At 36.2% G+C, this 25,331-nt stretch overlaps 6 protein-coding genes across 13 annotated transcripts; 3 read left to right on the forward strand and 3 right to left on the reverse strand.

Annotated features, from left to right (window-relative positions):
* Nucleotides 1–896: 896 nt before the first annotated feature.
* LOC106325568 lies at nt 897–1,927 on the forward strand. Its single transcript, XM_013763612.1, has 3 exons — nt 897–1,201; nt 1,521–1,679; nt 1,770–1,927. The coding sequence occupies exons 1-3, from the start codon at nt 935–937 to the stop codon at nt 1,833–1,835; spliced, it is 492 nt and encodes a 163-aa protein (XP_013619066.1). The 5' UTR covers nt 897–934; the 3' UTR covers nt 1,836–1,927.
* A 149-nt stretch (nt 1,928–2,076) lies between these two features.
* On the reverse strand, nt 2,077–3,118 carry LOC106323836. The gene is made up of 2 exons (XM_013761896.1): nt 3,068–3,118; nt 2,077–2,949 (listed from the first exon to the last, which is right to left on the reverse strand). The coding sequence occupies exons 1-2, from the start codon at nt 3,116–3,118 to the stop codon at nt 2,206–2,208; spliced, it is 795 nt and encodes a 264-aa protein (XP_013617350.1). The 3' UTR covers nt 2,077–2,205.
* A 1,143-nt stretch (nt 3,119–4,261) lies between these two features.
* LOC106325407 lies at nt 4,262–5,292 on the forward strand. Its single transcript, XM_013763462.1, has 3 exons — nt 4,262–4,566; nt 4,886–5,044; nt 5,135–5,292. The coding sequence occupies exons 1-3, from the start codon at nt 4,300–4,302 to the stop codon at nt 5,198–5,200; spliced, it is 492 nt and encodes a 163-aa protein (XP_013618916.1). The 5' UTR covers nt 4,262–4,299; the 3' UTR covers nt 5,201–5,292.
* A 149-nt stretch (nt 5,293–5,441) lies between these two features.
* Nucleotides 5,442–6,314, reverse strand: LOC106325408 (the record flags this gene model as incomplete). The annotated part of the gene is made up of 1 exon (XM_013763463.1): nt 5,442–6,314. A coding segment is annotated over one exon (744 nt), but the record flags the coding sequence as incomplete, so codon positions are not given.
* A 2,167-nt stretch (nt 6,315–8,481) lies between these two features.
* LOC106323838 (putative glucan endo-1,3-beta-glucosidase GVI) lies at nt 8,482–9,740 on the reverse strand. Its single transcript, XM_013761897.1, has 2 exons — nt 9,704–9,740; nt 8,482–9,446 (listed from the first exon to the last, which is right to left on the reverse strand). The coding sequence occupies exons 1-2, from the start codon at nt 9,738–9,740 to the stop codon at nt 8,482–8,484; spliced, it is 1,002 nt and encodes a 333-aa protein (XP_013617351.1).
* Nucleotides 9,741–10,914: 1,174 nt separating this feature from the next.
* LOC106327124 lies at nt 10,915–17,699 on the forward strand. Of its 8 annotated transcripts, none has more exons than XM_013765182.1 (20): nt 10,915–12,387; nt 12,925–13,010; nt 13,087–13,255; nt 13,316–13,428; nt 13,501–13,584; nt 13,677–13,997; nt 14,163–14,217; nt 14,367–14,496; nt 14,597–14,727; nt 14,790–15,011; nt 15,090–15,337; nt 15,454–15,657; nt 15,768–15,968; nt 16,053–16,106; nt 16,184–16,249; nt 16,322–16,453; nt 16,536–16,589; nt 16,676–16,735; nt 16,828–17,217; nt 17,322–17,699. In XM_013765182.1, exons 1-20 carry the CDS (start codon nt 11,238–11,240, stop codon nt 17,499–17,501), a joined length of 4,050 nt encoding a protein of 1,349 aa, XP_013620636.1. In that variant the 5' UTR covers nt 10,915–11,237; the 3' UTR covers nt 17,502–17,699. The 8 variants fall into 8 exon arrangements, 7 of the variants coding, with proteins under 7 accessions (XP_013620636.1, XP_013620637.1, XP_013620634.1 ...); XM_013765183.1 differs by having other exon boundaries at nt 13,337–13,428; XM_013765180.1 differs by having other exon boundaries at nt 13,087–13,428.
* Nucleotides 17,700–25,331: the final 7,632 nt, after the last annotated feature.

Genomic DNA, 25,331 nt, shown 5'->3' on the forward strand with positions numbered 1-25,331 from the left:
TCCAGTTCGGTTTATTTGAGTCTAAATTTTTTTTTTAATCAAAGTCAACCCAAATTAGTTCGGTTCGGTTTAGTTTTAGTTCGGTTTAATTTGGTTTTGTTTGTGTTTAATTTGTTCAGTTCGATCGAGTTGATGTTTTAGTTTTGTTCTAGTTCAGTTACCAAAATATAATTGATAAAACACAAACAAATTATCATTTGACATGAAAACATTATTTTCTTCGTATTTAAATACAAAGAAAAACATCTTAATAAAAACCTAGAAGAAGTAGTCCAATAGTTTTATCTTATTATCTTCAAACCTACTATATTTATAGGTAATTTTTTGGTTTTAATGTTAATGTATGAAATTCATATTTATTTATTTTATTTTAGTTGTGTTTGTTTTATTCATATAGAAGTAAAATGTATAAATATATTAAAATTTTATATTATTAGCATACTCATATTATCTAATTAAATATACTTCATTTTTTTCGATTCGGTTTTAAACCGAACCAAACCATTTGAGTAGATAAAAATTTGAGACAAATGGTTTAGATATATATTTTGGTTTGGTTTGGATCGGATGAGTCAGTTTGGTTTGGTTCGATTCAGGTATTTATTTGTCTATCCCTTTCCCCGGTGATTAGTGATCACGATAATGATTGGTTTGGGGAAAGATTATCTAACTAAGGCCCAATATAATGCAATACGATTTGTTTCTATAAGCCCATTAAACCCATGTTAGTGGTCACCACTTAAGTTTCATTAATAAATTAGTCAGCATTTTAGATCGTTGACTGTGGAGTGGTTAGACTATCATGAAAAGCCGAACGAGATGCTGACGCGTGTCATTCTGATTAAGAAAGAGATTTGTCTGTTGCCTGATTTGTGCTTCCCCCTAATAAACAGCAAAACCCCGTTTCAAGTTGAAGAAGCCAACTTCTGAAACAATGCAAAAGGGAGATGATAATCCCAGGATCATGTTCGGTGTGATCATCACCGTTTATGTTGATCGTCAAACGACGACCGTCCGATCGTTTCGAGCGAGACCGAGAAATGATGGGATGTGGAAGCGTGGGATCGGAAGGACGAAGGGATATGATCGGAGAGCGAATCTTTTAGCTTATATTCGTCAGCTGAGGTCTGAAAGTCAAGCCGGAGATTCGAAACACGACGGCGTAGAGTGTGAAAACGTACCCGACCGGCCGAACGCGAAGGTAACATTTTACTGATTTTCATTTCTTTGTTACTCAATTGACACAATGGGCCTTTACTATAAGGAGGAGATATGGGCCATGGGTTATGAAAGTAAGCTTCTGTTTACTGACTTATGTTTATACTTTACGCAAAGATTAAAGAGGAAGTAAGCGGTTGCATCTGGAATGTATAATCTGATTTATGTACCACTTAATCCTCTTGGTTCTTACAGCTAAAACCTTATTTCTTACTACTTTTTTCAGTAAATAAGTAAACTATAGTTTTAAGCTAATTCGGATGTTAAGTAATTTTACCTTGTTGTGATTATTAAAATGGCAGAAGAAGAAACAAAGGTGGATAAGAAAAATGATGAGTAAGTTCCGGTTACCGTTTCTCCGGCCATTTAGACGGAAAAACAGGACGTGGAGATACCGCCAGTTTGTTCCAGATGAAGAAGAGGGAGAAGCAAAGAGCAGAGCTTACAGTTCAGATCTTTGGGTACTACTTCTGTCTTTCGAATTATATTTTAGTATATGCAACTCGTTTTATTTGAAATTATTCTTAATTAATCTTGTTTTCTGAATGAAGAAAAAGCTTAAACATGTGGTCGGAGGGTTATCACGCGGCTGCATACGAAGTAGAAGAGACTCATAAAGACAATTTCAGGAAACAGACTGTTGTCCGAAGTTAGCAGTGAGGAATGATTACATTACATCTATTTTTCTTTACACATAGCCTTTTTATTGTTCTTCCAGAACTTGAGGAAGATGAAAATCAAATCAATACATAAAAACATGAAATCAAAAGAAACTGGGAAAAGGCATAAGAGCCTTGTTAAGAGTACAACAATGCAGAAACAAGAATACAATTACAGAAAATACATATTTACTTCAAACTAAATTTTAAAAAGAGACGACTGCAAGTTTATTCAATTCCCTGTGTGGCTAATCATGTTAGCCTTTTTATACTGCTCCTGCAATTTTGAAGTCATGCTAGAGAGAATTTGGTTTGGTTAAGTTAAAAGTTACCGACCTCTATTGCCACCTCTCTGGTTCCTATGGACGAGAAAACCTGAACGGCTTGGAGGAGCAGGGGACCGTGAAGATGATGCAAAGTCGCTCGACTCCATATCAATAAACCTAATATGACGGTTTTGTCCTTGCCATGAATCAAGATCCAATACGCCATTGTTGCTCAAAGAATCATCTGAGCTGTAATCTTCTTCATCTTCTCCATCATAAACACCTCCCCTACGCGGCTCGATGACATAATCTCCCAACACAACAGCACCTGGGGTCGACGACATCATCGTGCTGATCACGTCTCTCCTGTCTCTTTCCCTCTCAAGCCTCTTCCATTTGGTCTCGAGAGCTGGATCAATAGCTCTAGGGCAAGCATGTGGGTGTTTTTCCGTCATGTGTTTCTTGAGCTTCTTGAAGTTTCCCATGAAGAAACAGTTTTCCTGCATAAAAGTCCTTCTCTTGGAGTTGAAATGCGCCCGTGCTTCTTCCACAACGGTCCAGCCTTTCACTTGACCTCTGCATAGCGGACACAACAGAGCTAGTTGTTCACTGCCGTGTGATTTCCTGTATTGGTCAAGGCAGTTGGCGAAACGGGTGCTTGTTGGGCACATGTAAGGACGGCATCCTTTGTGGTAGGAGGAACAGAGGAGAAGAACAGCGTTGTGTGGAGACTCCAAACATACCGGGCATTTTGTGCCAGACCATTGTTTCTTGCAAGAAGACGGTGGTGATGGGTATGGTGGAGTAATGTGTTACATACGAGTCTACGCACCCACCAGTTCTGTATCACTAACGCATGAAGGGGAAGGCCCATCAGGAGTGAAGGCCCATCTTAAGCAGGACGTGTCGGTGTAAGATGGTTACCTGATGACCGTCCTTTAGGAGAATAAACCATCGGTCCAGATCACGCGACATCAGCGTAATAAAGATGCAGTTCTTATAATAATCATACAGTTTTGGAACATAGTTGTTGGTAATCCGAATTTTTATATTTTTCTCTTAATAGTGGATAACTGTGAGATTCTTGTCAGCAATTAAAATAAACATTTTAGCCTCGTTATTTGTATAGTAACTATATCTAAGCTATAGTAAATCAAACAAATTGCAAAATTATTCATTAGGCAATGATTAGTAGGGATGGGCATTTTGGTTTAATTATGGATCCAGTTCGGTTTATTTGAGTCTAAATTTTTTTTTTAATCAAAGTCAACCCAAATTAGTTCGGTTCGGTTTAGTTTTAGTTCGGTTTAATTTGGTTTTGTTTGTGTTTAATTTGTTCAGTTCGATCGAGTTGATGTTTTAGTTTTGTTCTAGTTCAGTTACCAAAATATAATTGATAAAACACAAACAAATTATCATTTGACATGAAAACATTATTTTCTTCGTATTTAAATACAAAGAAAAACATCTTAATAAAAACCTAGAAGAAGTAGTCCAATAGTTTTATCTTATTATCTTCAAACCTACTATATTTATAGGTAATTTTTTGGTTTTAATGTTAATGTATGAAATTCATATTTATTTATTTTATTTTAGTTGTGTTTGTTTTATTCATATAGAAGTAAAATGTATAAATATATTAAAATTTTATATTATTAGCATACTCATATTATCTAATTAAATATACTTCATTTTTTTCGATTCGGTTTTAAACCGAACCAAACCATTTGAGTAGATAAAAATTTGAGACAAATGGTTTAGATATATATTTTGGTTTGGTTTGGATCGGATGAGTCAGTTTGGTTTGGTTCGATTCAGGTATTTATTTGTCTATCCCTTTCCCCGGTGATTAGTGATCACGATAATGATTGGTTTGGGGAAAGATTATCTAACTAAGGCCCAATATAATGCAATACGATTTGTTTCTATAAGCCCATTAAACCCATGTTAGTGGTCACCACTTAAGTTTCATTAATAAATTAGTCAGCATTTTAGATCGTTGACTGTGGAGTGGTTAGACTATCATGAAAAGCCGAACGAGATGCTGACGCGTGTCATTCTGATTAAGAAAGAGATTTGTCTGTTGCCTGATTTGTGCTTCCCCCTAATAAACAGCAAAACCCCGTTTCAAGTTGAAGAAGCCAACTTCTGAAACAATGCAAAAGGGAGATGATAATCCCAGGATCATGTTCGGTGTGATCATCACCGTTTATGTTGATCGTCAAACGACGACCGTCCGATCGTTTCGAGCGAGACCGAGAAATGATGGGATGTGGAAGCGTGGGATCGGAAGGACGAAGGGATATGATCGGAGAGCGAATCTTTTAGCTTATATTCGTCAGCTGAGGTCTGAAAGTCAAGCCGGAGATTCGAAACACGACGGCGTAGAGTGTGAAAACGTACCCGACCGGCCGAACGCGAAGGTAACATTTTACTGATTTTCATTTCTTTGTTACTCAATTGACACAATGGGCCTTTACTATAAGGAGGAGATATGGGCCATGGGTTATGAAAGTAAGCTTCTGTTTACTGACTTATGTTTATACTTTACGCAAAGATTAAAGAGGAAGTAAGCGGTTGCATCTGGAATGTATAATCTGATTTATGTACCACTTAATCCTCTTGGTTCTTACAGCTAAAACCTTATTTCTTACTACTTTTTTCAGTAAATAAGTAAACTATAGTTTTAAGCTAATTCGGATGTTAAGTAATTTTACCTTGTTGTGATTATTAAAATGGCAGAAGAAGAAACAAAGGTGGATAAGAAAAATGATGAGTAAGTTCCGGTTACCGTTTCTCCGGCCATTTAGACGGAAAAACAGGACGTGGAGATACCGCCAGTTTGTTCCAGATGAAGAAGAGGGAGAAGCAAAGAGCAGAGCTTACAGTTCAGATCTTTGGGTACTACTTCTGTCTTTCGAATTATATTTTAGTATATGCAACTCGTTTTATTTGAAATTATTCTTAATTAATCTTGTTTTCTGAATGAAGAAAAAGCTTAAACATGTGGTCGGAGGGTTATCACGCGGCTGCATACGAAGTAGAAGAGACTCATAAAGACAATTTCAGGAAACAGACTGTTGTCCGAAGTTAGCAGTGAGGAATGATTACATTACATCTATTTTTCTTTACACATAGCCTTTTTATTGTTCTTCCAGAACTTGAGGAAGATGAAAATCAAATCAATACATAAAAACATGAAATCAAAAGAAACTGGGAAAAGGCATAAGAGCCTTGTTAAGAGTACAACAATGCAGAAACAAGAATACAATTACAGAAAATACATATTTACTTCAAACTAAATTTTAAAAAGAGACGACTGCAAGTTTATTCAATTCCCTGTGTGGCTAATCATGTTAGCCTTTTTATACTGCTCCTGCAATTTTGAAGTCATGCTAGAGAGAATTTGGTTTGGTTAAGTTAAAAGTTACCGACCTCTATTGCCACCTCTCTGGTTCCTATGGACGAGAAAACCTGAACGGCTTGGAGGAGCAGGGGACCGTGAAGATGATGCAAAGTCGCTCGACTCCATATCAATAAACCTAATATGACGGTTTTGTCCTTGCCATGAATCAAGATCCAATACGCCATTGTTGCTCAAAGAATCATCTGAGCTGTAATCTTCTTCATCTTCTCCATCATAAACACCTCCCCTACGCGGCTCGATGACATAATCTCCCAACACAACAGCACCTGGGGTCGACGACATCATCGTGCTGATCACGTCTCTCCTGTCTCTTTCCCTCTCAAGCCTCTTCCATTTGGTCTCGAGAGCTGGATCAATAGCTCTAGGGCAAGCATGTGGGTGTTTTTCCGTCATGTGTTTCTTGAGCTTCTTGAAGTTTCCCATGAAGAAACAGTTTTCCTGCATAAAAGTCCTTCTCTTGGAGTTGAAATGCGCCCGTGCTTCTTCCACAACGGTCCAGCCTTTCACTTGACCTCTGCATAGCGGACACAACAGAGCTAGTTGTTCACTGCCGTGTGATTTCCTGTATTGGTCAAGGCAGTTGGCGAAACGGGTGCTTGTTGGGCACATGTAAGGACGGCATCCTTTGTGGTAGGAGGAACAGAGGAGAAGAACAGCGTTGTGTGGAGACTCCAAACATACCGGGCATTTTGTGCCAGACCATTGTTTCTTGCAAGAAGACGGTGGTGATGGGTATGGTGGAGTAATGTGTTACATACGAGTCTACGCACCCACCAGTTCTGTATCACTACCGCAGGAAGGGGAAGGTCCATCATGAGTGAAGGCCCATCTTAAGCAGGACGTGTCGGTGTAAGATGGTTACCTGATGACCGTCCTTTAGGAGAATAAACCATCGGTCCAGATCACGCGACATCAGCATGTGGGAGGTTGGTGACGTATGCAGATCCTAGACACTTTTTCTTTATAACTAGTAGTACGTTTGTAGTATGAGATATCGAGTGTTTTGTCGATCACGTAGTAGGAGAGGTGAGAGAACTCCTCCAAAAACTTTCTCAGGAAACCGTTGTAATTCCTTTTGTCTTTTATGAAATAAAGTACTTTTCATTAAAAGGCCCGAGTTTACAACATTGTTCGTAACATAATGTGAGCCCTAGGATTCACTTTCTTGATTTTCCCCATTCAAAACCTATTCAAACACAAGAGACCATTGTACACAACTCTACTTAAGTTGTGAAAGCTAATGAAACAGTAACATCCATGTGAAATGGTAACCAACAAGCAAAATCAACGAACCACCACTAATAACGCTCTAAGCGACGAGTTGACCATAGAATTGAAAAAATGTTCAATGCTTACTAACAGCTATAGACCACGGATCTGGATCTGAAAATCCTAATCAGGAAGTCATGCATAAGCAGATAAGCTACAAGATGTCTACACAACTTGTATGCAATCGAGTGAGTGTTAATCCGAAAATGGTAATCACAAATCAAAGCCACAACTAGATCCAAAGATATTGAGCAATTCGAATCAACAATTCACGCAAGAACAAGCAAATCATCAATGCTAAACGCAGATTTTCGATCCACGTGTTAAGATGGAGACGAATCATACAGTTCAATATTCGACAAGGAACAAACAATGATTCGAGATCTTTCGCTAAAACGGAATCCTAAACGAGAATCTAAGATAGATCGTAGACCTGGCTAAACCGAATCTTATCTGAAGCGAAAATGGCGAAATTCAATGATGTAATAGGTTTATTGGATGGGGAGAAGGCGCGAGGTAAACAAAGCCAGAGACTCTCTTTTTGTTTTTAAACTTGCGGTTATATTCCTGAACGCCGTCGGTTTTAATGCAACTGTTTTGATATGTGGGCCTTACGCCATTTCTGTTCCTTTTTGGAGGCCAACATTTGAACCCACATAACCTCAACAATTCAATATTCAAAATTTTGAAGTAATCACTATTATTCATGATTTAAAAATAAATAAATCAAAATCCATTATATGAATTTTAAAAACCTTTTCAAGATCCATTATTATTCGTGAATTTAAAAAAAAAATCAAAATGCATTCTTATTCATGAATTTTAAAACTTTTTCAGAATCTAGTGTTATTGGAATTATTATTTTACTATATGTATTTTAGAAGTTATCTAGTAATTTTATGGTGTTTTGATGGAATTTCTTAGTTAAAAATAATAAAAAATCACATTTACATGGTTTAAAATCATGGAAAATTCTCTAATTCACTTTAAATCATTTAAAACTCATTAAAATCCAAATCACTCCAAATCAGTTCAAATTATTGATTGAATACACCCCTGCATATGTTAGTGTAATAGTGTGTGTTTTTATTTTGGTTTTTGATGAATTATGTAATGAAGTAACATAGAAAATATGCGTTGGTAAATCTTATAGCTATCAAATGATATGAAGATGCTATCAAATGATAAACCTTTTTGCATTCTGCACAACAGAAAATGTTTTCAGAAAACATAGTTAAATTAATGAGATATTTGCAAAATATGGTTTTAGATTTCAGGTTTTTATATTCTGTTACTTTTCTTTTCAGAAAATGTTCAAAGCGGGTTTGTAACCGAAACTGATTTCTCGATTAAACGAATTTATATAAATAATATATTTTATATATATATATATATATATATATATTTTTTAAATGATAATATTGGTATGTCTTTTCATTTGTAGTTACTAAGTTTTGAATCTTTTGATTAATTTGCATTCTTTTCGGTAATCTTACCCTGACCATTTTATTTTCATAAATCACCAAAAGAAAATGTAGTTACAAGAAGCAAATGCACAAATAAATGTTCTAAACCAAAGTGCTTAAACAAATACTACTAAGTAGTAACTATAAATTATTATCAACATGCTAGTTTTTTAAAATCAAGCGGGACAAAAGAGAGTGTAGACTGGAGTCATATCAGGTGAAAACATCCCGAAGCTCTGCTCCACCGGACCTTGCTTCTGATTCTCTCTAAACATCTCAAACAAAAACACATCCACCGCAGTCTCCGGTCGACGAGGCGTCCGCATCCGGGTAGCTCCTCCACATGTCAAGAGCCCCAAGTTATACGCCCTCGCGTTATCAACACTCGTGTACGGTGGATTACCTTCCGTAGGCCACCCAGATTCGGCCACCGTCACCACCACATTCCCAGCATTGATCTTCTCCAACGCCGCGTTGAATCCATCAACCATCGCCACAAACATGTTGCTGTACTTCAAATCTCCGTCGATCACTACAGGAGTGTTTGATTTGAAAACCGCGTAATCGAGAGAGATATCCTTCGGATCTGACGCGTACGCGAAGTACGGGTATATATTCGCCATGAGAGGCGAGTTCGTCTGGGAGAGGATCGATGAGATCTCCGTCATGATCTCGGTCAGATCCGGGAGGAAACTCGCAGCGGAAGGAGGATAAGAGTTCTCCAAAGCGCCCATCGCTACAACCGTCGTGACAGCGATTCCTGAGACGCCGTAGTTTGTCAACGCTGTGTTGACGTTTCTGATCGCGGCGGCGACGAACGGAGCGATGTCTCCTGGGAAGACTTCGTTCCCGATCGTGATCCATTTGATTGCCACGTCGTTTTTGTAAGGGAGGATCCATGTGGCGACGAAGTTAGCTGCGGCGGCGGGGTCTTGGGCTAGGGATTGGATCGCTTCGTTTCGTGGACCGAATGCGACGGAGAGACCTGAGCCGCGAAGAGCTTCGAGCATATCGGCGAAGGGCTCGTACATACGAATCGCGTCGATGTTGTTTCTCTTGTATAAAGCTATTGTATCTGCCGGAGATGGGAGGTTGTTGCCGTAGCGGCCGTAACAAACTCCGGTGATGTCCCCTGCAACGCCTAGAAAAAGGCGGGAGTTAGATTAAGTTTCGGTTTATCAGACATTAACCAGACCGGTTTTTGAAAAGGACCAAATTGAAATAAAGACACCAAAGAAAATAGGCGGATGACTTAAACAGGATTATATAACCAAAGAAAACCAAATTAAATAACAACAAGAAAGACGAATTTAATTATCTGAAGCCAACGTTTTTCTTTGTTAAAGTATGTAGTATAATTGGGAATATAGTTTGGTACGATTTATATATACTCATTACCATCTGGGCAAATGATTTGGATGAACAATAAGAGCATCGAGATAACAGCAACTAAACCGGTCGGTTTGGAATCCATTGATGTTTTTTTTCTGGTGTGTGTAGTGTAGGAGATTAGGAAAAATGTATATGATGATCCTTTTAATATTTGTGTGTGAAGATGGTCGTGTTAGTCGAATGCGGGATGTATTTAAAGGTAACATTTTAGGAAGCATGCATTAGTACTTAATGACATTTGATAGTAGATATTTCTAGTATAATCAAGGTTTTGGAGCATGAATTTGAGGCTTGCAGCATTGAAATAAATGAACAATGACAACTAGTACAATGCACAAGCATATAGTTTCACTAGTTGTCAGTTTCTGAGAGAGTTTTGCCAATTAAAACCAGACTATTACCATAATATTGGAGATCATTATACAGTACAGTAGTAATCAACATCTCATAAAAATGTTTAAACAACATTATAAATAACTGAATAACTGAATAAACTAGTGAACTAAAAAACAACATTATAAATAAAATAACTGAATAAACAAAAAAAAAAAAACATTACAAATAACTGCAATACCTAATTATATATATGATTTAATTCAACCACCCAAATTTTTTTCAGCCATCTAATTTTTTGGCTAATCAAATGAAAACCAAAGCATTCTGAACATAACAGATTCTAGTTTAATTAATGGGCTCTAAGATTCATTTCCATATCAATGCATAGATATGTACCACATCACATGCAATTTATATATACCTTCATCCTTCTGAACCAATCAAAATCAAAGTTCTTTTTCGATTTGATTCTGTTCTGACTTCTAAGACAGAGCAGATCCAACAGGAATCAAAAACAGTGGTACCGTCAGTCAAATCAAACACTACGAAAGCACCAGAAAGTTCAAAGAGAATCTAAAAGAAAATCATATTTGGATATGAATGAACTTCTGGAAAAAGGTCTGACCAATATCTTCATTAACTACCAAAAGAGGGATTAAATAGTACTTAATTAAAAGGGGAGGTAAAGACGGAAAAAGCATATCCGTACGCTTCTGTGAAAGAATGAACGTGTACGTATCTGGTGAGTCATCCAACGAGTCAAAACCCACCACGTGTCGAAACAGATGAGGTGCACGAGTGATACCCTACGCCTCACACCTGCCTATCATACTCTCTGAGTAAAAAGCCTGAAAAAACCGTTCCTCTGTTTGCCTGCAAATGACGCGAAAATATCTCTGACAAAAAAGAAATTAAAAAAAAAGAACCGAATCTGTGGGGAAGGATCCGAAAGAACATGAACCCTAGAAATTCGAAGAAACCCTAATCTTAGCAACGCTTTTTGTTCATCTTCTTCAATCGTTTCGAATCTGAAATTGGCACGGCGGGAGCTAAGCTAGGGCTATGTTTGGGCTTCGCGAAAATTAGGGTTTTGTTTCTCCCGTTATCTGGGAGGAGGAAATTGACGGCGGATTATCTAGGGCTACGGTTAAGTGTTCCGTTTCATGGGCGGCGCGGGAGTCTACGGTGGTGGTTTGTGTCGGTTATGAACGTTGACCAATGCCAGTGGCCGGAGAAGATGATGTGTATGGGAGTGGACGGAGGTTGTGGTGCTGAAGAGAAGAAGAATGATAACAAGGGAGTCGATTTGTTAGCTCAGGCTAGCAAACATCTCTCGGAGAGGTCTCCTTACGATGTTCCTGAAGATGGTTTAGCTCTGGGGTTAAGTGTGAATACTCTGCCAGTTGTGTTAGCTAATTTGTTGAACCAAAAGGATGACAAGAAGCGGCATAAGAAGTCTCACCATGGGACTGAGACGAAGCAGAAGAAGAAGTCTTCTAGGCAAGGGGAGAAGTTGAGAGCTGGGAGTATATGGGTTGAACATGATGACTACTTTAGGCGCTTAGAGGCTCCTGATTTAGAAACTTTGTCAGATTTAGCTTCTCTACGTTCTTTATCTTCTAGAAACTGCTTTTTAGTTCCATCCGCTAGTATTCAACAGAGGGAAACTGATGCGACTGCTAGAAACGAGGATGCTGTTTGTGGAGAAGAAACTCAAGACATTCTTAGTGAAGGGGTAAACGAAGTTGTTGGTCATCAGCCAATGACTGTTGATAATGTGGGCGATGAGATCTCTTCTGGTGGTTTAGAATGGATTGTAGGCTGTAGAAATAGGATTTTGTTGACATCAGAAAGGCCCTCCAAAAAGCGGAGACGTCTTGGTAGTGATGCAGGTTTGGAGAAATTAGTGGTTGCCGCTCCTTGCAGAGAGAATGCATTGTTATGTGATTTTTGCTGCACTGGTGAGGCCAAGGGATACCATCACCAGTTGATTGTTTGCACTTCCTGCAAAGCCACAGTTCATAAAAAATGCTATGGTGTGGTTGAGGATACGGATAAGACATGGTTGTGCTCCTGGTGTGAGCTGGAGAATGGTCGTGGTAATAGTGAAAGACCGTGCTCGCTTTGTCCGAAAAAGGGTGGCGTTCTGAAACCTGTTCTCTCGAAAACTGAGAATGGTGGGCCACCGGAGTTTGCTCATCTGTATTGTTCTCTGTGGATGCCTGAGGTGTATATAGAAGACTTGAATAAAATGGAACCTATCTTGAATTTGCCTGGGATAAAAGAAACTCGCAGGAAGTTGTTGTGTAACTTGTGCAAGGTGAAATCTGGTGCTTGCACTCGATGTTGTTATGGTATGTATTGTTTCTTTCTGTGCATCCGGTCTACTTCTGAGCATGGGTAACATTTGAGATTCTTTATGACATGCTCTGTTCTATAGTCTGGGTCTTTTGCTTAAGCTGCTGCTTCCTTGGAACAACTTAACAATTGTGCTAAACATTCGAATACGACAAAGAAATAGGACTACTGGTAGAAAAAGCCTGCATTTCACCTGAAATTGGATTTTATCTGCCTTTACTGTGTATTCTCTAGATCATCTTAAGTGGTGAATTTGATTTGTTGATTGTTCCCAGCAGTGGAGTGTTATAATTTTTATTCCAGGCTACCTTGTGATGATTGCATCTCGGATGAAGCAATTTTTTTACATCTAGATTTTTTGTTCTTATATTAATATCTTGTTATGCTTGGTTGCTGTGAAAGTGAAATTTCCCACTGCTTGGACCTAACTAAAGTGAATAGCAAATTTCTATGGTTGCATCCTACTTTTCACACTTTTCTTTGGTGAGTATTAGATGACTTATTAATGCTTTATTATAATTTCTTGTTCACAGCAACATGCCGAGCATCTTTCCATCCTATATGTGCAAGGGAGGCAGGGAATAGGCTAGAAATCTGGGGAAAACATGGGTGTGACACTGTAAGTTTCATCACTTACAGAACGGAATCATAGACATTAGTGCTGTTTTTTCTTTAACAATATAATAAATTTTTAGGTTGAACTGCGAGCTTTCTGCTCGAAGCATTCAGATATTCAAGATAGTGGAAGGCCTATAAACGGCGGAAATATTAATGCAGCTGATCCTCCTGTATGTCATCTTCGAACAGAATCTATAGGAGATCGCCTAAGTAATGATGAGACGGGAGTTGAAGTAGGAACACAAGGTACAGGTTCTGATATTTCGAGAAACAGTGAGTTGCAAGAACTGGAATCACCGCGTTCAGAATTTGACAGGTCTGCAACAGACATTGTTGAATCAGGGATGACTGAGAGGAGCACCGATAATGAAAAAAAAACTCGATCCGAGTCTCTTAGTTTTGTATTGATTCTGAAAAAGGTGTGTATAGCTATTAACTTAGATTATCTGTACCTGTTGACTCTCTTGCTCATTGATTAAACTTTTTTTCAGTTGATCAACCTGGGCAAAGTAGATGTGAAGGATGTGGCCGAAGAGATTGGGGTCAATCCTGATGCTTTGAATGCCAAACTTATGGTAACCGCGTAATACTTCTCATATACCTTCTTAAAACGTCTGTGTTCTCATTGTGGCTTTCTGTATATTGATTTCAAAGTTTTGCGTTACAGGACGGAGACTTGTTACCTGATTTACTAGGCAAGATAGTTAAATGGCTTAGCCAGCATGCACACATGGGTACTAGGGACAAATGCGGAAATATTAAAAGTACGAACACTACTAAATCTGAGCGTCGGGCAGCTAACTGTACTGAAGGCATTGTGATGTTAGATTCTGACATTGTAGACCCTGGTGTCTTTTCTTTGGAGCGAGCCTCTGCTGAAATTTGTACTGGTATTGGTTTTGTGGTTGATGAAGCTAAAGCTAATAAGCCAGTTTTGAAAAAAGAAATCAGTGGGAATTTGCCATCTGATCATTCTCCAGAAGAACAGGTAATCTCACATGGTTAGCATACACAAATAGTTGCTACTTATTAATTATCAAAGACTGGTTAGTTATGTTACCAAAGTTGAAACGTAGCTGCTTCGGTATTCTTTTTTATGCGCAAGTATCTCCTGATGAGATTCTGGACGTTGTGCCTTGTTTCGTATATACAGAAACCAGTAGTGCTTGATCAGGAGTTTCGTGGGAAAAATACAGTTCATCTTTCTGGTATGTTCTTCTATCTTTTCATTATATCTTCGTGCATATCCCATGTTATACATAGTTGCGTGGAATTGTTTCTATTGAAGATACCTCTTCATGGTTTAATGGATAATCACAGTTCGCTGCTTCTTATCTTATTTTAATTTGTTGCATAGATGATCTCGGAGAAAAATCAAATCCCAGCTCGTCTGGACTAATGGTGGAGAATGCCTTTTCCGTGGGGCCAAATAGTTCTCAAAACCGTTTAATTTTGAACGATCCAAGTCCTATGATCTTGGATCTCCTGTAAGCTCTAAAAACATTTGGGTTACAGCCTCTGTTCTTCTCCTGGCTTTACAAATATTCTACCTATTAAATCCCTTTTTTTTTATCTATGATGATTCAGTGATCATGAAGCATATCCTGGTTTCAGTCCTCATCCTTATATTCACAAAGAATTGTCAGAGATGGGCAAGGGAAAGACCGTGAAAAGCAGCACGAATTCTTATGTGGATAGGATGACAACCGAACCTGATGGTAGAGACTCTATGATTTATGCCCAGATTTTAGGACTTTTGGTAACATTATAACATTGGCAGGCTCTGAAGAAGGAACCAAGCATCTGCAGGACGCTGGCGATCATACTACCTGTTGTAATTCCCAAAGTCAGAGTGCAGACTGCGGAGACCCATTTTGTCGGTTAGCTAAAGCTAGGAAATTTGGCATACTGGATATGTATCCTAAAGATGAAGTGGAAGGAGAACTTCTATATTATCAACTTCAGTTACTTGGCACCGGAGTTTCAAGAAAACAACTATCGGGTGATTTTTTAGCCCATTGTTTTATTCACTGTATAGTAATTTATGTTATATTATTCTGAAGTTAATCCCTTTTCTCAGACGATCTAGCCTACGCAGTTACCAAAAAGCTGCCCCTGGAGATTGATGAACAGCATGGACGAAGATGGGATGATGTGCTGGTCAACAAATATTTCCATGATGTCAGGGAAGCAAGAAAGCAAGGTAGGAAAGAGAAAAGACACAAAGAAGCCCAGGCTGTTCTAGCAGCTGCTACTCAAGCAGCAGCAACATCTTCTCGGAATACATCGCTCAGGAAAGATACGTCAGAAGAACCTGCTCAACAAGAGGTTGTTGCTTTATTTTGCGTTTTTACTGGATGTATGTATGTTATTCTGTGCCATAAAATGTATGTTACTGCTCAACATCTGTGGCTTTATCTTCTTGCTGGTTATAAATTGGACAGATGAGTACGAATAGACGTGGCGGCGCCCACCTAGTGCCACAGACAAAGGAAACACTTTTAAAGGTGCCGGTTTCCGGTCCACCATCTGAGAAGCGTTCTGGTCAGCGTACACGAGAATTTTCATTAGAAAATCCACGAAGTTGTGACATCTGCAGACGCTCTGAAACTATATGGAACCTGATTGTGGTGTGCTCTAGTTGCAAGGTGATACGACATTTCCTGATTTTTTTTCTTATGTTTAACTAATGAAAGAATTGTGTTTTCTTAGACATCTTTAATGCACGGTATGATATCTGATCAGCCTCCAATTACAGGTTGCTGTTCACATGGATTGCTACAAATGTGCTAAAGAATCTACTGGTCCTTGGTACTGTGAACTATGTGCGGAATCTACTGGTTCTTTCAATTTTTGGGAAAAACCGTATTCTACTACAGAGTGTGCTTTATGTGGAGGCACAACTGGGGCATTTAGGAAAGCCACAGATGGCCAGTGGGTTCATGCATTTTGTGCTGAGGTGAAGTTTCCTTGTGCATCAGTATCTGAATTACTATTTCAAGTAATGAACATTGCAAATAATTTTGTATTTAATTTCTTGCAGTGGTCTCTTGAATCAACCTTCAGAAGGGGTCAAGTAAATCCTGTGCAGGGAATGGTGGGTTTATATTACTATAATACAGAATCATTATCATGTTTAAGAATGCTAAAGCTTAATAGATGATGCTTTGTTAGGAATCTCTGGCTAAGAACACCAACACTTGTTGTGTATGCCAACGGATATATGGTGCATGCATTAAGGTACTGAGTACTGACCCTTCCTTACGTAAGTATAGGGATAAAGATTGATCAAAAGCTTATGTCATTTTACAGTGTAGTTATGGTAACTGCCAGACGACATTTCACCCCACCTGTGCCAGAAGTGCTCGCTTTCATATGACTGGTGGTGGAAAACTTCCGCATAAGGCTTACTGTGAGAAACACAGCTTGGAGCAGAAGGCAAAGGTCTTATTCGTCATCTCTTTACTTATTTTCATAATGTCCCACTTTCTTCACAAGGTTACTTATATGTCTCGACTGTTGGCAGGCTAAATCTCAGAAACATGAGGCAGTGGAACAGAAAAGTCTCAAACATTATAGGGTATTAGTTCTTAGCAAAGGAAAAAAATGGCTTTTCCACTTACAAATTATTTTTAATTCTTGGAAATTTTGCTATTTCTCTTCCAGGTTGAACTTGAGAGGTTACGCCTTCTGTGTGAGCGTATAGTCAAGAGGGAGAAGTTAAAAGTAAGTTTTAATACCTAAACCTTGGATCTTTCTCTCATTGAAACAAAAATAAATAAATGGGCACTTGACGTCTTACTGGTGTATATTTGCAGCGAGAGCTGGCTGTTTTCTCGCATGAGATACTTGCTGCCAGAAGGGATCACGCTGCACGTAATCCATTTTCTCCTCCTGAAGTTTCATCGGACTCTGCTACAACGTCAATTAAAGGTTATCCAGATAGTAATATATCTGGCAGTGAAGCAATACAGAGGTCAGATGATATCACCATCGACAGCACAGCCTCTGTTAAGCAGCGGCGAGGCAAAGGTCTCGTTTTAATAGACACTGATCAGAAAACAGACGATAGTGCTACTTCCAGGGGTCGGTTTACTCGTAATCCAACCGAAAGCCAATTATTTTCTGTGAAAACCGTTCCACGCAAACATTGTATAGTCTCGCCAAGTGTTTCAGAGGAAGGAGATGAAGAATCAGAGACCAAGAAGGTGAGAAGAATATTTTTGTCCTAATGCATGCATTGTAAGTTTATGACCTCTTTCTACTCATTCATGACATCTTATACATGTTTTGTCTTGATAACTGATAATAGCAGCATGTAGAAACATTTGCGAAGGAGCTTGTGATGACATCGGATGAAGCTTCTTTCAAGAACCGGCGGCTCCCAAAGGGATACTTTTATGTTCCTGTTGATGGTCTGCAAGAAGACAAGCCAGATTCATCTGATAAGCCAATCAACCAAACTGTGCCTTATGGTGAGTGTGAGATTTGAGAGGAGAGAAAAAAAAAAGGCTCATTTTAGATTCAGGGTAGTGAGAAAAAAGAGCTCCCCCTGTGACCTTATAAAAAGGAACAGTCACTTCATTCTGTTTGTATACAGCAGCTTAAGCAATAGGGTAGAGCAGAAGTGTAAATATTCATCAATTGTGTCTACAATTTCTTTAGTTATGCATTTTTATTCACACTTTTATTGCTCTGCTTGACACGAGTAGAAGAGGGACAATTAATATATATAACAAAAGAAGCCACTCCATCTTATAGCGACTACTCTGTGTGTGTGCCTTTTAATCGAATCTATATATGGTTGAACTGAAGATATTAAAAAGTAAAAACTGAAAGAAAAGTGAAATGTTTCTTGCAATCATATCTATACTGTTAAGTATAGATTAAGTATAGATTTGAGAAGTGAATTTGTTTACTTGTCATGTTTTCCATAATTTTAGTTAATTTGTTTACTTGTCATCTTTTCCATGATTTTAGGATAAGTCATTAGTTTAATTAATATTTTTATTTTAATATTTATATATTATTAAGATATTAAGATAATTAATAAACATCAACATATTCCATTGTTATATATATCTATATATATTTTATTATTATTTAAAAATATTTAAATATATAATTATCATGATATTTAAGATTTTAATTAATAAATTGATATTAACAATATCTACTGATAATATCATCATTACTTTTATTTTATATTTAGTTGATGATTTTAATGACTAATATTATAGTCAGTTTCTCTGATTTTTATTATAAATATTGATCAAATACATATTATTAAAAAAATTATATATAAATATACTAATATATCTGAATTAATCGTTTTTTTGTTTATTCGGTTTGATCGCTTAATATGCTGAACCATATCTATATATTGCGATTTTTTAAAAATAACATCCATTCAATTTATTCGATACTACAAAATCCAGATTGTTTTTTCTATTTCGATTTGGTTCGGTTTTAAATGGTTCAGTTTTACCGGATTGAACACTCCTACACTATCATTATTTTGTTGATTTTTCTATAGTTGTGATTTTATAAAATCCTTTCAGTGTCACATGATTTCTTTTCAGTCCAAATACAATATATATGTGTTTAATTTCAAATACAAATTTCGTAATTTAATTATTACTATAGAAAATATTTTGATCCGAAATCTACATCACATAAATAAAACTATGAAACAAAAGAACATAATTTAATACATTGATTACCAATATTAATATTGAAATTTTATGATCTATAATAATATAAAATTTCTATCAAAATTAATTATTATTTTTCATAAAAAAATCATTAGAACTAAAAATGTGTTAGGTATATAGATAAATTAATCCACACAAGGTGCGGGACATCAACTAGTAATCAAATATAATGTTTTAATAAAAAATGAATTTTACGGACATAAACAAATTAAAAATGAATTAATCCGCACAAGGTGCTGACAATGCATCTCTTAGATGGTGTGGCTCTTGCTTATCAAAACGAGTAACCTGAAACAAAGTACAAACTATACTATACTAAATTACATTAAGTTCAGGTTCAGTATATCAATCAAGAAGTCGAATTAAAAATGGATCAAACATCGATACACCAGTTGGAAGGCAAGAATTCGTATGTTTTAGTGCATTTAGTTTTAGCAGAGTTAGTATTTGAATTTGTAGGACAAAAGAATGGCATAGTTTTAATTTCACGAGTAACTAGATGTTCAAAGAATTATCAAGGGGTGGGCGTTTGGGTTCAGTTCAGACTTATTTCGATTTCGGTTTCTGAAGTTAAAGATTTCAGTTTCATTCATTTCGAAGACCTATTTGATTCAAGCTCTATCTTGACATCTTGTAACCTTAATTGCTTGGCAGTGGGTAGGTGGAATGGATGTTTGGGTTTAAAATCTAAACATAAAATTAATATATAACATATAACTTTAATAATATATGCCGGAATACCGAAATTTAATATAAAAATTGGTTTAGTTTAAATATTTGGATAGACAGTCAATAGACATTTCAAATATTTTGGTGTTTTGAGTATTGTGTAGCTATTTTAAATATTTACTTTGGACTGTTTATATATATTTTCAAGTATTTTGGGAAAAGTTATCCTATATATTTGAATATTTTTTGGATATTAAATCTAAAATTAATTAATATAGTTAAATACATAAATCTGATTCGGATATATTGGGGATACCCAATAAAGTTCGTGTCAGATTTGGTTCGTTTTTATAGATAGCTCGTTCAGATATTTAACCAGTTGTGGTTTGGTTTCAATATTATTTTGAGGATCGGATATTCGGATTCGGTGTGGTTCTTCGAATTCAGATTTTGTGCCCAGCACTACTTATCAGTTAGCTCATTCAGATTATTTTTTTTTGTATTATCATTGCGTATTTCTTATCTTGATTAATGTAATTTTAAAATATCTAATGCTGCATTTCTTTTTAGTAATTACTAATATGTTGAAAACTTATCACCGAATGGAGCTTAAATAAAGAGAAAAACAGGACATGCATAGAACCCACAAAAAAAATGAAGCACCAATTAATTACACGAGTTTCTAACATAGGAAATGGTACCCTACCAACATTGATGATTTTTCTCAAAAAGAAAAGAAAAACAATTATGATTTCATATGTATCTCAAAATCAATCTCAAAATTCAAGATGAAGGGCATACTATATTTTTATCAACATAGAGTTATTATTATATATATATATATATACACATATAATAACATAAACATATACAACACTTCTCATAGGAACTATACCAGTTCCTATATAAAAATCTATCTACATATATAACATAAATGCATTAATTAAATGTTGGAAACAAATAAAAATAAAATATTAAAATTACAATATATACACACTCAACCTACAACCTACATACGTTAAGAAATATGAGATGCAAAATCAAAATTAGATATAAGTTACAAAAAAAAAGCGTCAATACTATTTAAACATGATAGTTGGGTTTGGCAGTGAACCTTCGTCTCTTTCAATGATATCAACCTCTTTCAATTATTATAGATATATAAATCAAATCATTTACATGAGTATATTTACATCTGATTTCAGAATTCAGTTAAACATTTTCTCATTACTTTAACTTAAAAATAAATTTAAGTTATCTGCTGATGTAGATTGCAGAGTAACGACCAGAATAAATCATAAATATGCTTTTAATTTATGAAAAGATTATAATACATGAAACATTTGGCAAATAGAAAAACAAAACAATGATGATCCGATAATATGTTTCTCTGTGTTTAATACTTAAAGAGATAATTTTAGAAATTATATACATGTTTATAGATATTAAGAGAATATAGAGCCAACTTTAAAAAGAAAACAAAAAACTACTTAACTGCTTCATCTCTCTTCGCAGAGAAACGTTGAGAGAGAGAAACTTTCTTTACCTTGGTTTCTTAAGAAAAGTGACAAAATATCAAATCATCATCGAAGGCTTCTTCTCTCTCGGCTTCATCTCTCTTCCTCTCTCTCTCTCTCTCTCTCTCTCTCTCTCTCTCTCTCTCTTCGCAGAGAAACTTCTTGAGAAAAGGTGTCCAGCACTACTTATCAGTTAGCTCATTCAGATTATTTTTTTTGTATTATCATTGCGTATTTCTTATCTTGATTAATGTAATTTTAAAATATCTAATGCTCCATTTCTTTTTAGTAATTACAAATATGTTGAAAACTTATCACCGAATGGAGCTTAAATAAAGAGAAAAGCAGGACATGCATTAAACCCACAAAAAAAAAAAAAAATGAAGCACCAATTAATTACACAAGTTTCTAACATAGGAAATGGTACCCTATCAACATTGATGATTTTTCTCAAAAAGAAAAAAAAAACATTTATGATTTCATACGTATCTCAAAATCAATCTCAAAATTCAAGATGAAGGGCATACTATACTTTTATCAACATAGAGTTATTATTATATATATATACATATAATAACATAAACATATACGACACTTCTCATAGGAACTATACCAGTTCCTATATAAAAATCTATCTACATATATAACATAAATGCATTAATTAAATGTTGGAAACAAATAAAAATAAAATATTAAAATTACAATATATACAGACTCTACCTACATCCTACATACGTTAAGAAATATGAGATGCAAAATCAAAATTAGATATAAGTTACAAAAAAAAACGTCAATATTATTTAAACATGATAGTTGGGTTTAGCAGTGAACCTTCGTCTCTTTCAATGATATCAACCTCTTTCAATTATAGATATATAAATCAAATCATTTACATGAGCATATTTACATCTGATTTCAGAACTCAGTTAAACATTTTCTCATTACTTTAACTTAAAAATAAATTTAAGTTATATGCTGATGTAGATTGCAGAGTAACGACCAGAATAAATCATAAAAATGCTTTTAATTTATGAAAATATTATATTACATGAAACATTTGGCAAATAGAAAAATAAAACAATGATGATCCGATAATATGTTTCTATGTGTTTAACACTTAAAGAGATAATTTTAGAAATTATATACATGTTTATAGATATTAAAAGAATATAGAGCCAACTTTAAAAAGAAAACAAGAAACTACTTAACGGCTTCATCTCTCTTCGCAGAGACACGTTGAGAGAGAGAAACTTTCTTTACCTTGGTTTCTTAAGAAAAGTGACAAAATATCAAATCATCATCGAAGGCTTCATCTCTCTCGGCTTCATCTCTCTCTCTCTGTCTCTTCGCAGAGAAACTTCTTGAGAAAAGGTACTCTCTCTCTCTCTCTCTCTCTCCAGCTTCAGAGAAGGGGACTTTCTTGGCCTTAGTTTCTTTAACGAAGTTTATTGCTGAAAGTGACTGCATAATCATATGATCATCAATCTTTCTTCTCTATCACATATTGCGTGCAACACATGAATTGGTTTATGCTTTACATTACAGGAGGACTATGGATCCAGATGCATCAATGTTAGTAGACACCCACATTTGGCTCAATCAACCGGTTGCACCAGGTGGAGTGTTAAGTGTTGTTGACGTCTTTCTGCAAACACCAATCGAGTTAGAAGAGAACCATCCACCACTCTGGTTTTTGGTTTCTAATCTTCCAACTAAGAGAAGCAGTGGAGGTAGGTGGAAGAGGCTGAAATCGGAAGTAACACTCTCTAATGTACATAACAATCATGTGGGAATCATCCGAGAATATGAGTTCAAGTGGAGCAGAGGAATATAACCAATGCTAATGTTCATGAAGACTGAGTTTATGAGGAGTAAGAGAAGGAAACATACAATTTGCAGTGTCAGGATAGTTGAAGATGAAGCTGGAGCACAATAGCAAATACATAGTAGTTATGCATTTGTTGTGCCGACATGGAAGAGATACCATATGAGCAGAAGAAAAGGAGTTGAAAGAAGTAATAATACTTTTGTTTGATAAAGAAGGAGAGTGAAAGATTGCATCCTTTCTTGGGAGAGAAGTCAATGTTTATTGTCTCACCAGCCTAAGGAAGTCTTCCTCAATCAATAGCTCTATCCAATACACATACACTACTCACTCCTCAAAAATACAATCTCAAAGAAAGAGGCACTTATGTCCAATCATGAACTTTATGACAATCACTGGTGTCACTCTTGGTTTTAATCGAAAGCGCGTCTAGGTCATGTATTTGTCAATTACCCATTATTGAGATAAAGACCAAAAATTAAGAATTAAATGAATAGTAATAGCATAAAAATTTGAAGCTGAGCTATGCATTTACCATTCAAAATACATCCAGAGTTGGAATTCTATTAGTTTGAATAACTTGTTGGTACAATTATTGTACTTAACCATTCAAATTGTTTGTTTAGAAAAAAAAATCACTCAAAACAAAAACTTGTAATGATTTAGACAAAACCTTATTTATGTTGTGACTCACAAACAATGAGAATCTCTCTCTCTCTCTCTCTCTCCAGCTTCGAAGAAGGGGTACTTTCTTGGCCTTAGTTTCTTTAACAAAGTTTATTAAAAGTGACTGCATAATCATATGATTATCGATCTTTTCTCTCTATCATGTATTGAGTGCAACATATGAATTGGTTTATGCTTTACACTACAGGAAGACTATTGATCCAGATGCAACAATGTTAGTACACACCCACCTTTGACTCAATCAACTGGTTGCACCAGGTGGGGTGTTAAGTGTTGTTGACATCTTTCTGCACACACCAATCGAGTTAGAAGAGAACAATCCACCACTCTGGTTTTTGGTTTCTAATCTTCCAAGTAAAAGAGAAGCAATGGAGGGTAGGTGGAAGAGGCTGAGATCGGAAGTAACACTCTCTAATGTACATATATGAGTTCAAGTGGAGCAGAGGAATTTAACCAAGGTCAATGTTCATGATGACTGAGTTTATGAGGAGTAAGAGAAGAAAACATACAATTTACAGTGTCAAAATAGTTGAAGATGAAGCTGGACCACAATAGCAGATAAATAGTAATTATGCATTTGTAGTGTCGACATTGAAGAGATACCATATGAACAGAAGAAAATGAGTTGGAAGAAGTAATAATACTTTTGTTTGATAAAGAAGAAGAGTGAAAGATTGCAGCCTTTATTGGGAGAGAAGTCATTGTTTATTGTCTCACCAGCGTAAGGAAGTCTTCCTCAATCAATAGCTCTATCTAAAAATACACTATTCAGTCCTCAAAAATACAATTTCAAAGAAAGAGCCACTTATGTTCAATCATGAACTTTATGACAATCACTGGTGTCACTCTTGGTTTTAATCGAAGACACGTCTAGGTCACATATTTGTCAATTACCCACTATTGAGATAAAGACAAAAAGTAATAGAAATAGCAGAAATATTTGAAGCTGGGCTATATGCATATACCATCAAAATACATCCAGAGTTGGAATTCTATTAGTTTGAATAACCTGTTGGTACAATTATTGTATTTAACCATTCAAATTGTTTGTTCAGAAAGAAAATCACTGAAAACAAAAACTTATAATGATTTTAGACAAAACCTTATTTATGTTGTGACTCGCAAACAATGATGTTCGTTGATGTAGTTATTTATTCAATTTTTTATATTATATGTATTATGAGTTACTTATGCGTTATGTTACTAGCACTACAAGAAAACATTAATTTAGTGACTACAATTGCAACTACGGTTGGTAGTGGCAAATATGTGAAACTACCTTCTAATGGATTTGCAACTATTATGTTATTATGTGTAATGAGTTGTACCTAGAGATGTCAAGCTAACCCGTGACCCGCGGGTCCAGCCCATATAGGCCCATCACGGGACGGGTCTGGACACCGGAATAGTGTCCATCAAAATTGCGGGTTGAGCGGGTCCAACCCATGCGGTTTGCGGGTGAGCAAATTGAACCCATACCGGGTCTGCGGGTTTGCGGGCTGTCCGCGCAAAGTGAACCATCCCTTCTCTTCTATCGTCTTTCATTCAGTGTTTCTCATCGATTCCTATCTGAAATCGCCTTCCATTGTTTTTTTTATGTGAGCTCTTGCATGTGCATTCTTGAGTAGATAAAAGGGATGAAGACGTTATGTTCTTCAATGGAGAGAGAAAGATATATGCAAAAAGTGGCCAATGGAGAATTCTGATGGGGTTCTGTTAATTGTCGCGTCATCAACGCTTGCGTATTTTTAAGAGATTCAAAGAAAAATATTTGGAGTTTAAGAATCTGTACAAGGGGTGGAAATGAAAGAACAGGTGAAAGAAAGTCTTTGTGTATTTTTGGAGAAAACTCTCATTACGTGTGTTTGATTTTGTGATCTGTCTAGTGCTAATACTCGTTTTTGATAACT

This window comes from Brassica oleracea, chromosome C2 (genome assembly GCF_000695525.1).
Source record: "Brassica oleracea var. oleracea cultivar TO1000 chromosome C2, BOL, whole genome shotgun sequence".
NCBI lineage: Eukaryota > Viridiplantae > Streptophyta > Magnoliopsida > Brassicales > Brassicaceae > Brassica > Brassica oleracea.

Excerpts from the sequence above, each read along its gene's own strand:
- LOC106325568 (XM_013763612.1), top strand. The coding sequence starts at position 935 with ATGCAAAAGGGAGATGATAATCCCAGGATCATGTTCGGTGTGATCATC. Across the intron at positions 1,202-1,520 it reads CCGACCGGCCGAACGCGAAG|AAGAAGAAACAAAGGTGGAT; the intron begins GTAACATTTTAC and ends TTAAAATGGCAG. Across the intron at positions 1,680-1,769 it reads CTTACAGTTCAGATCTTTGG|AAAAAGCTTAAACATGTGGT; the intron begins GTACTACTTCTG and ends TTCTGAATGAAG.
- LOC106323836 (XM_013761896.1), bottom strand. The coding sequence starts at position 3,118 with ATGTCGCGTGATCTGGACCGATGGTTTATTCTCCTAAAGGACGGTCAT. Across the intron at positions 2,950-3,067 it reads TCCTAAAGGACGGTCATCAG|ACTCCACCATACCCATCACC; the intron begins GTAACCATCTTA and ends ATGTAACACATT.
- LOC106325407 (XM_013763462.1), top strand. The coding sequence starts at position 4,300 with ATGCAAAAGGGAGATGATAATCCCAGGATCATGTTCGGTGTGATCATC. Across the intron at positions 4,567-4,885 it reads CCGACCGGCCGAACGCGAAG|AAGAAGAAACAAAGGTGGAT; the intron begins GTAACATTTTAC and ends TTAAAATGGCAG. Across the intron at positions 5,045-5,134 it reads CTTACAGTTCAGATCTTTGG|AAAAAGCTTAAACATGTGGT; the intron begins GTACTACTTCTG and ends TTCTGAATGAAG.
- LOC106323838 (XM_013761897.1), bottom strand. The coding sequence starts at position 9,740 with ATGCTCTTATTGTTCATCCAAATCATTTGCCCAGATG. Across the intron at positions 9,447-9,703 it reads CCAAATCATTTGCCCAGATG|GCGTTGCAGGGGACATCACC; the intron begins GTAATGAGTATA and ends GCCTTTTTCTAG.
- LOC106327124 (XM_013765180.1), top strand. The coding sequence starts at position 11,238 with ATGAACGTTGACCAATGCCAGTGGCCGGAGAAGATGATGTGTATGGGA. Across the intron at positions 13,429-13,500 it reads TTGTATTGATTCTGAAAAAG|TTGATCAACCTGGGCAAAGT; the intron begins GTGTGTATAGCT and ends ACTTTTTTTCAG. Across the intron at positions 15,338-15,453 it reads AAGAACCTGCTCAACAAGAG|ATGAGTACGAATAGACGTGG; the intron begins GTTGTTGCTTTA and ends TAAATTGGACAG.